This window comes from Sminthopsis crassicaudata, chromosome 6 (genome assembly GCF_048593235.1).
Source record: "Sminthopsis crassicaudata isolate SCR6 chromosome 6, ASM4859323v1, whole genome shotgun sequence".
Classification (NCBI taxonomy): Eukaryota; Metazoa; Chordata; class Mammalia; order Dasyuromorphia; family Dasyuridae; genus Sminthopsis; species Sminthopsis crassicaudata.
In genome coordinates this window covers 28,235,793-28,250,915 of record NC_133622.1, presented here as the reverse complement: position 1 = coordinate 28,250,915, position 15,123 = coordinate 28,235,793, and the positions used below count along the sequence as shown (strand labels likewise).

Genomic DNA, 15,123 nt, shown 5'->3' with positions numbered 1-15,123 from the left:
TGGCGCATGGTACGTTTACGAATTGATGTTGATTTATTAATGTATGTCTTTGGGCAAGTAATTTTAATCTTTCTGGACCTAGATTTCCAGATCTTTAAATACACAAGAGAATCAAAGCCTCTGAAGCTCCTGGGTAGACATAGGGGGAAAAAAATGACATTATCTCCAACTTTAAAATACAGTGTTCCTTACTACTTTTCACCTCTGAAAGCTCTGATTTGTACATTATCTATAGGCTGGGTTTATGTGGTCCCTCCTTCCCAAAAGGTCTAGGTGTTCTTCAGCAAAGTTAAAGTTCTCAATTGAAATGAAATAAAGAATGAGGAAGAGAAGAGGGAGAATAATATTAGGTCCGTCCTCCTTGAGGTGATGATTTTTGTTAATCTGGTGGAGGAGAGCCAGGACTCACTGCCAGAATAATTACTGAGATCAATGATGATTTTCAGTAACCTTCCAAGGAGGGGCAGGTGACACTTCTGGGATTTCCAGATGGCACCACCCTTCCCAGTCACACCTCTCCTGTGCTAAGTTTCACTTCTATGAACACTCCCTCTGTGAGTTTCCAGGCATTTGTCATGTAGCTCACACCTCCTGCAGATGTGGTTTGAGAAGGCCAGGTGAGTAGATAGCTCTTTATTGACTGCCCAGTAAAGGCAAGGGACAACTGGGAGGCAAAGTGCATAGAGTGCCCGGTCTCAGATCAGGCCTCTCACATTTACGAGCAGTGTAAACCTGGGCACTTTGCTTCAGTTTTCTCATAAATGTGCCCGAGAAGGAAATGGCAAACTCCTCCAATATTTTTATTAAGAAAACCCCAAATGGAGTCAAGAATCGGATGTGAATGAAATGACTAAGCAATAACTACTAAAACCAAAGCATTGTGTCCAGGGAAGTGAGACTATATGAAAGATTCTGTTAAGAAATACCCCTTTGATATTCTAGCCCCGTTTTCTAGACACTAGCTAAATCAGCTACTGGCTGATTTCACGTTGTTGAATTCTGAGAATCTTCTCTAATGAGAAGGCCTTAGTTGCTTTTTAACTTTGAGCCTAAAATGGTATTTAGTATAGTTAAACAGATGCACATTAGTCATGGAAATTACTCGGTCATTGTAGATCTCTAAAGAATGTATACACATAATTTTTTTTAAAACTTGGAGTTAATTTAGGATGAAAATTGTCTGTGTTCAGAAAACCAAGAAATAGTTTTACTTTTTTTGCCTTCACTTACTAGGATTGTTATTTTTAGAGACTAAATAAATGGTATTGTGTCTAGAGTTCAGGACCTGGAACTGAGTTCAAATCCTGCCCTAGAAACTTAGTAGCTATGTGATTCTGGGTACATCACTCAAATTGTCTCACAGCCTCAGTTCCCTCATCTGTAAAATGGGGATAATCATAGCACCTACATTCCAGGATTGTTCTTCTAGATCAAATAATCTAGACTATGCAAACCTTAAAGCAATATATAAATGCTGCTTATTGTTATTGTTATTAGACATAGTATAGAATGTATAGCAATTAGAATCTGGAAGGTTTAGATTTGAGATCAATTTCTTTTCATCTCCCTAATGAGGATAATAATATCTGAGTACCTACTTCACAGAGTTGTTGCAGGGACAAAATCAACATAATGACTCTAAAGCATTTTATAAATTTTAAAGCATTCTATAAAATCAGTTATTCTTTTTAAGGAATAGCTAACATTTATTTAGCACTTCAAGGTTTGCAATATATTTGACATATGTTAAATCATTTAATTTGTCTTAGTAATTCTGTAAGGTAAGTTATTTTCCCCTTTACAAATGGGGCTAAAATTGGTCAGCTGAGTTTCCCACACAGCAAGGAATCATTGGAATCAGAATTTGAACTCGGATTTTTTTTCTGATGCCAAGTTCAATATTCACACTGTACCTCCTTGCTATCTAGAGGGGCAGCTTTTGGGGGTTCCACGTCCATTAAGATTTCCCTCACTATTCTGCTCGCTTCCCTCTCTAAACTTCTAGAGCCTGTAGGTGGTTGTGTGTTTAGAGATTTCTATGATCTGTGCCTCAGCAGATGGTCCACATGAATTGTTATGGCCAAAAATAGTCATTACCTGGTGGCTTACTTCTGATAATGAATCTCTTCACACTTATCCAGACAGACCTTCCGACTACACACACACAGTCTGTCATTGGCCATTTCTTGAGGTATTTCCAGTTTTGCAGGGTATGCCAGAGCTTGTGCTTCGTTCTGCTCGAAGGCACCGACCCAGCGGCCCCCATCGTTTCATGATGGAACATTGGAGTAGAACTCTCATTACAGCCTGTCATAGTTTCTGATTGTTTGATAAATATTAATCTGGTCTACTCAACTAAACTGTAAGTTGTTTGAGGGCAAGGATCATTTCAGTTGAACATTTATTAACTACTTTTTAGGTTCAAGACCCTGTGCTAGGTAGGCTTTGGGGATTTAAAGCTTAAACATGATAGATAGTCCTGTCCTCAAGGAGTTTATGATGTACTACTCCGAGACCACAGTGTAAAATTGTCTTGATAGCCCTCCTAATGGATCCAGCAAATGTGTTGAATGATTGACTGTGTTCTCAGCCCAAGTAAACATTTCTCTCACAGTGTATTTGTATTTCAGAGACAAATGTAAATTACTTTTGTTTAATGTACTGATTTGTAACATTTCATTAATGAATCATTAAAATTATCAAAAGACAGTCTCTTTCATATCAGTTGCAATAATATGTATAAACTTAAATTATCCAGCCAAATGGAGGTAATATAGGAAAAACTCTTTTACTGATAATTTTTTTTTTCTTTTCTTGTTACTTTTGTTTGTTTTTTCTGAAGATCCATTCCATTGATCTGTTTGGCCATCTAAACCCTGGAGAGTATGTGTAATGATTTGAACATGGTTTCTAACTTATTTGTCCCAGGTGTTCCCAGGCAAAGTTTTTTTTTTTTTTTTTGAATGTTGAAACTATCTTTATTTGTATTTGGAAAAATGAAATACTGTTAAAATGCCAACAGTTTAATTATAGATAGTCCTTTGTCTTTTCTTATTCATGTTTACTTTTTTGTTCTTCTCTTTTATTACAAGTTTGAAGCATTTTCTATTCAGCTCTGGTCTTTTTTATTAGGAATGCCAGGCAAAGTTTTAATGAGCATTTCCTGGTTCCTGAATGAATCCTTTTCATATTCAGATTAAGTAACATTAAACCATCTATCTCTAGATGATTTGTATGTATGCCCTCTTTCACTGAAAGTTGGAAGGGAGGGAAGTTATTAGAGGACTTTCAATTTGGAACAATATAAGAATCTATCTGGTATCTCTAAGATTATAACTGTTTACCGTATTTAATTGTCGCATGTGTGCCATTTTCTATCAGCTTATCTAATTATCAGGGCCAATAGGAACGCCTGGTCTCTCCAACATATTACTTGCTTTCGTGTATCTTTTGATCCAAATGAACTTTCTTTTTTAAGTTCCTCACACATGTGATACCAAATCTCATTCCCATGTCTTTACATTCTAACTATTCTTGGAATATATTCCCTCTTCACCACTTCCTCTTAAACATCTAGCTTTGTTCAAGATTCAGCCCAAGTGCATTATGTGAAACATCTTCTGGTCCAGCTAGCCACTAGTATTGGCTTTCCATAAAATTAACTTGTATCTGTTTTGTGTTTACATGTTTCCTGCTACAGTGTAAGGTTCTTGAGCCCAAAGATTGTCTTGATATGTCCAAAATATAATTTGTGCTTAATAAATACTTCTGGGTGGATTGATCTTGCTAGCCATACACTGATTTTTCCCCCCATTCCTGATACTTTTTATTTTCACCTGTGGGTAGATATATATGCGTGCATATACATATTCACATATAGTTACCTACATATTTTCTTAATTTTTTCTCTCTTTGAATCCACCTTTTGAATCCATCTACCTCTCAGCAATATTGCCTCCCTTTTCAGTCCCAAAGTAAATGCATGCTTTTTTGGTCTTTTCTCTGGGATTACTCTCCAGTGAGGGAATAGAGAGCTTTTTATTAAAAGTTAAGTTTAATTGATCATTCTATTTCCAGTTTCTCCTTTCTCTAATTAGCCTTCAAATAGCTGACAGTAATCTTCCTAAAGAACAGGTTATTAAAAAAAAAAAAAAAAAAACAGGTTACATTACTTACATTCTTACAGTATGGGTTACTGTTACTCTCCTGATAAATAATTTTCAGTGACTTTGTTCTGCCTCTAGGAAAAAAAAATAAGCTCATCTTAACAGTTGAATCCCTTTGCTATCTATTTTTCCTACTTTTTTCAACATCAGTTGCTTTCCTTAGTAATAATTAAGAGGGGGAAAATGTAGCATCTTGATACTGAAATTCCTCCTTAATTTTCCTTTCTTCCCTATACTTTCCATCTCCCTAAGTGGGGAGAGAGGAGAAGAAAGAATATTCAAATCACTCTAGTCCTCTCTTCTCTTTTATTCCTTATATCTTTACCCTTAATGTTGGGGCACTCATCATTCATCTCTTTTCAATGAGAGCAAGACAGAAAACTAACTAATCAAATAACCAATCTTGTTATCAAACAACCTCTCATTATTTTCATCTGGATGAGAGGATGGTAAGTGGGGAGAGAGAGAAGAAAGAGAATCAAAAGGATATATAGTAGAGATGCTGTGAAAAGTGTTCCTCTCCTCCCCACCTCAGATGGTTTTTATCATCCTCTTCTGTCTTCTTTCTTTCATATCTCAATTTTATTGGTAAATTGGTATGATGAATGGAGCACTGGAGTAAGAATGAAGGGACTTAAAAATATTTCCCCATTTATATGTAAAGACAATTTAAAATGTTCATTTAAAAAATTTTTTTGAGTCCCAAATTTGCTTCCACCCATCCTACTTCCATCCTCCCTGAGACAATAAGCAATATTTTTGGAGAACAACCTCTTTGTAAATTGAAAACTGCCTGAGAAATAATATGGTTTAGAGGAAGTCCAGATGGTTCTGGTGTTTAAACTCACCCCAGGTGATATAGATTTGTGGTCTTCTCAACCTGATCCCCCTGCTGGATGCTTTCTGTCTTGTCGATGTCCTCATGGGATATGGTCAGGGTGGATCAAGTACAATGGAAGCAGACCTTTCCTCATTCTGTTTGTTGTACTTTTGTAAGATGAAGCTTCAGATTGTATTCCCATTTTTGGTCAATGCATGCACCCCAGAGTCCATTTAAGACTTTCTGGTCATTTCCATATAGCCTGCTTTCTATTTGCTACCCTTGTGAGATTGATTAAAAAACAACAACAAAACTCAGGATTTCATGTTTATTCCTATTCCACTTAATCTTTTTTAGCTTCTTCAAGTGGAGGGACGACACCATCTCCTACGAACAGTGGGAATGGTCACCCAGAATATGTCGCCATCGTACTAGTTCCAGTTTTCTTTATCATGGGACTTTTGGGAGTCTTTATATGCCATCTACTTAAGAAGAAGGGCTATCGGTGTACAACAGAAGCTGAACAAGAGGCTGAGGAAAAGGTTGAAAAGATAGGTAAGTAACTGGTTTTTTACAAGGAGGAATTCTTCCTCACCGTCACCCCCTACACTAATAACATCCTTATTCCTTGGTCACTTACTAATTTTTAGAGGGATAAATGAAATCTGCTTGTGTAACTTCCACTCCATTGTTCCCAGCTCTGCCACCTGGGGCTAAGGGAACAAGTTTCTTTTCTTTTCTCTTCCATGTGACAGCTATAAATATTTGAAAACAACTGTTATATCCTTTCTGTGTCTTCTCTGTTCTGGGCTAACCATCCCCAGTTCTTCAATCAATACTCATGTGAATTCCCATCCTTTTTGACCTGTTAGAAAGACAATCTTGGGCCAGGAGTATTTAGAACAGGAGTTCTTAATTGTGAGTGTGTGTGTGTGTGTGTGTGTGTGTGTGTGTGTGTGTGTGTGTGTGTGTGTGTGTGATGGACTCCTTTGGAGGAAACCTGGGTCCCTTACTCAGATTAGATACCTAAAGCAAAATATATTGGGATATTAAAGAAAGCCAAATTCATATTGAAATACAGATATAAATTTTTTTTTAAAGTTTACTAACAAGGTTAAAAAATCTTGGGGCAGCTAGGTGGCGCAGTGGATAGAGCACCAGCCTTGAATTCAGGAGGACCTGAGTTCAAATCTGGTCTCAGACACTTAACACTTCCTAGCTGTGAGACTCTGGCAAGTCACTTAACCCCAGCCTCAGAAAAGGAAAAAAAAGGTTAAGAAATCTTGATTTAGAGACTTATAAAAAAAAAAATCACTCTCACCTATATCTTAATTTCTCACTTGCTTCATGTGAGTATTTCATATATTTCAATGCAGAAATGTACTTTTTAATGAATATCCGTATTAGTCAAAAGATCAAGGATGATATTTATAGACCTCAACTCCATGGTTGTCTTTTTTTTTTTTTTTTTTGCTGTGAAATGATCTCAATTACAGATTCTTAAAAAGAAGCAAACTTGGATGTCTACAGTATTTGTATACAAGATAAGATTGTGAAATAATGAAAACCAGTGGAGATCCATATATCTATAGAAATCTGGTGAATGAATAACCCCTTTAAATGTCTTATTTTTTTCCTCCTTTTTTATTTAGCAGAAAGGCTAAAACTTTAGGGGAAGAATGTATCTTCCTGTAGCTCAGAATAGATATTGAAATCTGACTTTGAGGGTAAACAGAGACAGTCCCTTTCCTTGTTTTGGCAGAAGGAGCCCCTTGGCAGAAGTCATGGGTGAGCCAGTCGTTGGGAGGGGGCAGGCTAGCTCTTTCTTGGTCAGCTGACTGAGTTGTTATTTTTTCCCACCCCCACTGCCCTTTAAAGGCTCACTGCATAATGAGTCATATGAAAACTTATGAGCAAACCTCAGATAGTGTTTGTAAACAGAAAACCGCACTTCCTCTTAGCGAGCGAGCATCCTCTCTGCTGCTTAGCTGTGTGAGGATTTCTGTCCTGAAGTCTCTTTTCTATGAAGGCTAATTTGTGCCTTTCCCCAGAAGGAGACAGCAGATGCACTCATTCATTCTTGGCAGATCCGAGGCAAAGAGGGTTTTGAGGTTTCTAAGATGCTGTCATTTGTTACGTGGGTCACTATTACAAATGAGTGATTTACAGGAGAGAGAAGCTCTTATTTTTGAAGGTAGAACAGAGCTGACTGCCAGCCGTTTCTCTCACCTACTGTAGCTCTGTGCATTGAATAGAAGTCATACTTCCTTTAGTTAGCTCCGAAAATGGACAGATACGTTTAAAAAGAACATGGGAAATGATTTTGAGAATGGTGGCCAAATGAAAATTACAGTCATTTGGGCTGTTTGGAGATGCTTTCAAATGGCTCCAAGAGTTTTTTGAGAACACAGTAGTCCAGAAATGATTGTTGTCCAATTAGAAAACAAAAGAGTAACATTTGAATTGGAATGGCAAGCCCGGAATTGGAGTACAAAGCTAGGGGATTATTTAATTAGCTTCCTTCCTTCCTTCCTTTCCCCTAAAGTCTTATGTGGAAATGGGGAGAATGATGCAACTTTTTAAAAAAATTGCTTAGAATAAATTCATGAAGGTATTGTTTTAAAAAGCCATTAGGCCAGTCATTCTAAAAACATTTATTGAGTATCTCTGAAGTGCCAAGCACTGGGTTTCAGCCCTGGGGAAACAAAAGGACTTGTTCCCACTCCCAACAGCTGGAAGTCTCTGACTGGAAGGACTGAAATGTCCATTGACTTTCTTGGACCTTTGGCCATTCCAAGTCAGAAGGTAGCTCTGAAACCATCAGCCTCTCATTTCATATGGGGCATGTCTGAGGGCCTAGGAGGCTAGAGTGGAGATATGGGAGAAGATCTCGAGAAGAGATAAGGCCCTCTTGGGAGGAGCTAACCTTGATGGAAAAGACTGATCCCTTATTTGGGAATAAGTAGGGAGCCAAGAGGAGGCTGACAGAGCCATGGAGAGGTAAGGACTTTGACAACTGAAAAGACAGAGGAGATGCTCAGTGGAAGCAGGATTCAGGGGCATTAGCTCCAGTCCAGTGGCCGTGAGGGGATTTTGGGGAAGAACCAAGAAACAAGAGGACATTTCATGGTCATAGAGCTTCAGCTGTTGGAGACGGGGACAAGGTCCTTGCACTTTGCTCTGGGGACCCCCTCATCCAGGGTGACCCCCATCTCTGCCACAAAATGCAGAAAAACTGTACAGTAAGACTGGAGCTTACTGAGGTGTGTGTGGACGATCAGATGCATGGCTTAGGAAGTTTACTTTGACAGCCAAGGCAAGGATGGAGTGGAGTAGGGAGAGAGCTTTGGCAGCAGACTCACCAGCAGGCTGGTTGTTCAGGTGTGGGGAGGTGAAGGCAGTGTCAGGGGAAAGAGGGGGTTACAAGGGAGACATATTACTAAGGCCCTGGCAACAGATGGGCTATGGCGGGGGGAGAGTGTACAAGTGAAGGGTTTTCAATGACATATCTTAGGTGATTGGGATCTAGGTGGTTCATTGGCTAGAGCGCTGTACCCAGAGGAAGATGAGTTCCAATTCAAGCTATAGTGGCTTTGTAATTCTGGTTGAGTTACTTAAGTTTGCCTCAGTTTCCTCATCTGTAAAGTGATTTTAATAATAGCACATATATCCTAAGGTCATTGTGAGGATAAATGAAATAGTAATCATAAAGTGCTTAGGATAGCATCTGGTACATAATTTGTACCGTAGATTTGTTGTTTTGTTGTTATTATTATTGAGTGGATAGTGGTACCTTTAGTATCAATAGGGAAGGCAAAAGAGGAGTTTGGGTAGAAAGATAATGAATTTAGTTTAGGACATGTTGAGTTCTCAAGGCAAAATTTTTTTCAATAGGGCACATTTTAAAATATGGATAAGCAGTTAAGGAGAAATTCAGAAACAAATAGTGATAATTATTTTATTTTATCACAGAATAATCTGAGGAACTATCTGAATACCACATTGCTGACAAATCCAAGACAAATTTAAAAACTCAGATTTCCTCACTACTTTACTTACTCCATTGGGTATCTCCTTGACTTTTTTCAATGGATCTTTTTTAATCCTTTAATTTAAGAGTGAATTTAAGAAATTTCAGAATTGTAGAGAGTGCAGGTAATTTGCTAAAATGTTGTTTCCTTTTTTCTTTCAGAATTGAATGACAGCATAAATGAGAATAGTGATACTGTTGGACAGATTGTCCATTACATCATGAAAAATGAAGGTATGCTAATTTTGATAACATAACATATTTGGTAATATGCTAGTAGTATTTAAAACCTCTGAGAGTATAAAAAAATCTTCAGAACAAATTTTTTATAAGGCCTAAACTTGTGAATACCTTTGGTAATATTAATACCAATTGAAGTAGCAACTGCGTAGTCAGCCTTTTTTCTTTTTTTCTGGGTAAAGATAACAATTGAGTTAATTTACTTTATGCAGGAATGAACCATTTCACCTAAAGAAATATTCAGTTAACCAAAGCTTCTGTTTATAAGCACCAAAAGTTCTGGGAGGGAAATGTGAGCATTTTGGATTGAAATATTTTTAAATGGATCTTACCTTTCCCCTACCTTCCTAAGCTTATATTATAATAAAACTTAGATAACATGGTTACTAAACAATAATTTGCATAATAGAACAAAAAAGTATATGGAACTTATAATAGAATAAAAAAGCAAAAATGCTTGTTTCAACACTGCCATTATTATTATTTTTACTTGAGAGGGAGTGTAGTATAGTGGAAGGATGTTGGGAGCATTAATGATATGAGTCTGTAATAATAATAGTCCATAGTATTCATGGTTAGAAATTGTTTTAACTTGTTGCTGTGTTATTATCACACTAACCTGTTGGGTAGGTTATTCTTCACATTTTATAGATTGGGATTCTCAGGCTCAGAGAAATTGTCTTGCCCAAAATATTACTTTATGGGTGTTACCTATTATGTGCCAGGCACTGTGCTAGGTGCTGGGAATATAAAGACTGATCCCAAGTTGAGTGTTTTTTCTACTCTAGCAGGCTGGGACAATCGGATGTGGGATAGTGTGCTAGCCCTGTACTCAGGAGGAGCTGAGTTCAAATATCATCTCAGACTGTGGGAACTGAGTGTGGAACACAACATAGCATTCTCACTCTCTCTGTTGTTATTTGCTTGCATGATGCTTTCTTTCTCTTCCTTTTTGATCTGATTTTTCTTGTTCAACAAGCTAACTGTATAAACATGTGTACATATACTGAATCTAACATGTATTTCAACATATTTAACATGTATTGGACTACCTGCCAGCTAGGGGAGGGGAAATTTTGGAACAAAAGGTTTGGTAGGGGTCAGTGTTGGGAAAATTACCCATGCATGTGCTTTGTAAATAAAAAGCTTTAATAATAAAAAAACAAAACCAAATATCACCTCAGACACTTACTAGCTTTTTGACATTAGGCAAGGCACTTAACCCTTATTTACCTCAGTTTCCTAAAATGAACCAGAGAAGGAAAAGGCAAACCACTCCAGTATCTTCGTCAAGAAAACCCCAAATGAAATCATGAAGAATGAAAAACAAGTGAATCAAAAAACAAAGTCTGTCTTAACCATCACATATAAATCCTGGCTTAATCTTTTCTTGTTTATATAGGGATTAAATGCATTATGTACATCAGTGATGCTCTTAGGGGCTCCTGCTCTCTTGGTACTGAAACAGTCTTAGAATACTGTGCTTTTAGGGTTCTTGGGTTTACTTTTGATAATTTTTTTTCTATCTCTTCTTTTGCTGTCACTTCTTGTGGCTATAACTGGGTCATTCTTTAGCTGATATCCTTCCCCAGTTTCATTCTATTTGACTTTTTCCAAGCCACCTTACCTTGCCATCCTAAGCCTTGTCATCACCAAATATTGCTGCTGTGTACAAATATATAGATATTGAGGAAGGATTCACTTGATATTGGAAAAAGTTCATTTTTCTATTGTCTGAAAGTCCACTCAATAAATCCCATGCAATTTACACATAGGAAATATCCACCACTGTCCAAACACCCTCATTTTATAGAAAATTCCCACACGATGCTTATCTGCTTATCTTTAGCCCACAGTAGCTTTGATTTTGAAGTCAAGATCCTTTCTGACTTCATGGAAAAATATCTTTTGTGTGTGTGCTTTTTTTTTTTTTTTTAAATCACGTGTTCAATTTGATTTCTTTTCAAACCTTATTTTATTTTTTTTCCAATTACATAATTTTCAGCATTCATTTTTGTAAGATTGGATTTCCAAATTTTTCTCTCCCTCCCTTCCTTTCCTCTTCCCAAGATAGACAGTAATCAATCAAGTATAAGCTATACAAGTGTAATCATACTAAACATATTTCTGCATTAGTCATGTTGTGAAAGAATCAGAAAAGGGAAAAACCACAAGAAAGAAAAAAAAAATCAAATAAATAAAAGTGAAAATAGTATGCTTTGGTCTGCATTTCGACTCTGTAGTTCTTTTTCTGGATGTACATAGTGTTTTCCATCACTAGTCTTTTGGAATTGTCTTGGATCATTGTATTTCTGAGAAGAGCTGAGTCTATCTTGGTTGATCACTGCGCAACAACAATACTGTTGAGAGAATTCTCTTGGTTCTGTTCACTTCACTGAACATCAGTTCTTGTAAGTCTTGCCAGGTTTTTCTGGAATCCACTTGCTCATCATTTTGTTGAGAACAATAGTAGGGAAAATATCTTTATCTTACAGCCAACTCTACTGACCTAACTGATGGTAATTTTTTTTTAGTTGATATTCGTCTTTGTTCTTTTCCCTGAAATCCTTTTTGTATCACTGGTGGAATGAAGGTTAAGTTTTGATACTAATGTACTTTTAATGATGTTCTTATTCATATATTAATCACCTCCTGGCTGTTGCAACTTAATTTTGATTTGTCTGGGCAAGCTGTCTTTTATGGGATAGACTTTTAGCAGCTGCTCCACAAATTATTAATCTATAATTCCTTGGATTTGACTAAACAGAATACCACCTCACTCCCCAGTTATTAGAATTGTTGTCTCTTGGGTTCTGCTGCTAATTTCCTTTTCTGGTAGGGAGATCAGGAAATGGCTGTTGCTGCTGGAGTTTGGGTATGCTAAGGGACTTGGATTGTCTGCCAAGGTAGAAGGTGCCAAGGTAGAGATGCAAATACTCAGCTGGCAGGCCGTGATTATTTACAAAAGGAAAGGGACTTTCTAGGCAGCTTCTGCTTTGGGGTTCAGAATTTTAAATTCAGGCTACAAATTAGTAGAGTGAAAAGAGAGCCAGACTTGGGGCCAAGAAGGCCTGACTCAGGTCTAATCCAGTCTCTGATTCATGGTGACTGTATGACCCTGGGAAAATTATTTAACTTCTCAGTGCTTGAGGCACTTTTTTTAAGATCATGAATTGCAGATAATATACATGCTTATTTGCATTAGTAGAGGGATTTTTCTCTCTTAGACATTTCCTATCCTAATGAAATTATTGGATTAAACTCTGTCACAAAGGAAAACTTTCTAAATAGTTATGTAATTGGGTAACTCTTTCCAAAAGTTATCAAGATGATTGTTTCTAATAATGTAACTAAGGTTCCCATGACTCATTCTGCACAGGTATGTAGAGACGTGAGTAACTAGACTTTTGAGGAAAGGCTATCAAAGATGATAGAAATTTTGCCTCTTCAATGAATGACCTGGGGGAAAAGTACTGGTGATAACTTCAGTTTTCTCCCTCAGATACAGATGAGTGTTGTTCAGGGAAAAGTAGACGGAAGTCGGGGGAGGAAGGACATATTTTCCTGGAAATTTCTTCTAATTGAAGCTTTTTTCAGGCCTCCAAATTCCATTCTTTCATCCATTTCCTGTATGCTCCAGTTAGCAAGGGAATAATGATTTAAAGGAAGTCAGTTACAGATGATCATCAGCTATAAGTAAGTTCTTTGGGAGATGAAGGAAATGTAGTAAATAGGAATGTCAAAGCAGATTAATTAGTGTGTTGTTTAAGATATTGATGTTTATGATAGTAAACAAAGCATTTATGTTGAATTTTTCTCATCCAAGGTAACCGGTGCAACTTTCTGAAGGTTTCCCATGTTAGATTTAGCAAAGGCATTTCTAGAAGCTTTGGGTATTTTGTTTTATTGCATATTAGCTTTTGCATATCATGGACCTCTTTGGTAGTCTGACCCTTCTCAGTATAATGGTTTTCAATGTATAAAATAAAATCCATAAGATCACAAAGAAAATTATTGAAAAATTATCAAAATATATTTTTAAATGTTTTTGAATCATTTCAAGAGCTCTGGTATAGAGACCCTAGCTGTAGGACTGATGGACATTTGGATTCTAAGGTAGAGAGTACCTTGTTTGCTTTCCTGAGAAGAGTAATAACTGCCTTCGATAGCATGTAGGGACCTCTCCTTTTTTGGAACTGCTTTTAGGACAAACAAGTAGAATATTTAGCAGGAATTTCTGGCAAATCATGGGAAGTCAGACCACTATAATATATAAAAACTAATAGATTCACAAAAGTATAAATTATAAATGTGAAAAAATTTTAGAGGGAGTATGGTGTAGTGGATGAAATTTTAAACTTGAAAACTGGAAAGTTTAGGTTCAAATTCTACCTTCTCTATGTATAAGCTGTGTGACTGGTTTTTTGACCCTTGGTTTTCTCATCAGTAAAAGGGAATTGATATAGCTTTATCATTAACATGGTAATGCAAGGAAATAATCTTCCTTAAATTAAAAACAAACACACATAATTTTACTTTATTTCCTTTTCTTCATTCTCTCCTCATTTTCTCTCCCCCTACCTCTTAGTGTTGAGGAGGCAAGAAAAATAAAATCCATTACAAATAGGTAAAATTAGGCAAAATCAATTCCAATTTAGTCATGTCCAAGAAAGGAAAGGAAGGAAGAAAAATATGCTTCAATCTGTACTCTTGAGCCCACCAGCTATCTATTTTTAGAGAAAACATTTTTTATGAGTTTTTTGGAATTATGATTTGTCATTGTGGATCAAGGTATTTAATGTGGTCTTAATTTATATACAATGAAATATCAATAAATATGACTCACATAGATAAATGCTTTTTGGGAGTTCTCAGAAAATTTTAAGAGTACAAAGGAATCTTGACTCCAACAAGTTTGAGAAGCTTTCTGTGTTCTAGAAGCAAAGGAGTTGCTGAAGCTTCTTGAGTCGTAGAGTGACATGATCAGATCTCTATATTTGGAAGGTTTATTTAGCAGTAGTATGGAGTATTTATTAGAGAAGGAAAAATTGGAAGCAGAGAGACTATTAAAAAGGTTGTATTTCAGTACTCTAGAGTAGAAATGATAAAGAGTTGAACTAAGATGGTGGCTATAGACATGTAGAGAAGAAAAGAGATTTGAGACATGTTAGAAGATAAAATTGGTAAGTATTTGACAACTGATTAGATATGGGGAAGTGAGAAAGTAAAGAGATGAAGATCTTTGTAAACTTGTAAACAATTCAAGTTTAATTCAAGTTTACACACTTGAATGACTGGACTTTAACCATGCCTAGGGAGTAAGACATGGTTGGTGATCCATCAAAGTGGATGAGAAGGAGGGCTCAGACAGGCAAAACAATGAAAAGGTGTCATGGAATTCAAAGAGGAGAACATGTATAGAAAATGGAGTGGGCAACAGTGTCGGGACCTCAAGAATGAGGATTCAGGAAAGGCTATTGGACTTAAACATTAGCTTTGGGCATAACAGTTTCAATTGAATATTGAATGTAGAAGTCAAATTACAAGGGATTTAGAAATGAGTGAGATGTGAGGGATTGGAGGCAATAAATGCAGACAACTTCTAGGCAGGGAGATAGAAAGCGAGATGGAGGAAGATAGCTGGAGGAGAGGGCAGAGGGTCAAAAGTAGCAAGAAATTATATATATATATATTTATATATATATATAGGCAGTGGGGAAGAATATCCATCTGTTAAAATGAGTATTAATCCTTGAACATGAAGGACAAATATTGATGTGTTTTTTTTTTTTTAAATTAACGGGAAATGTATTTCTCTTTAGGCTAGATGCTCTTTGCTTGCTATTAACTTCTCATGTAATTTTTGA

The 15,123-nt window shown here is 36.6% G+C and overlaps 1 protein-coding gene across 2 annotated transcripts in view; it reads left to right on the top strand.

Annotated features, from left to right (window-relative positions):
* Nucleotides 1-15,123, top strand: part of RELL1 (RELT like 1) — a 55,834-nt gene that overhangs the window by 19,605 nt on the left and 21,106 nt on the right. Inside the window, exons 1-3 of one of the 2 annotated variants that reach the window (XM_074274736.1) lie at nt 5,104-5,158; nt 5,344-5,541; nt 9,179-9,250. In XM_074274736.1, coding sequence (XP_074130837.1) covers nt 5,119-5,158; nt 5,344-5,541; nt 9,179-9,250 — 310 coding nt within the window. In that variant the 5' untranslated portion in view covers nt 5,104-5,118. Of the gene's footprint in view, nt 1-5,103; nt 5,159-5,343; nt 5,542-9,178; nt 9,251-15,123 lie in introns of those variants that run through there. The other variant, XM_074274735.1, reaches the window with a different exon arrangement.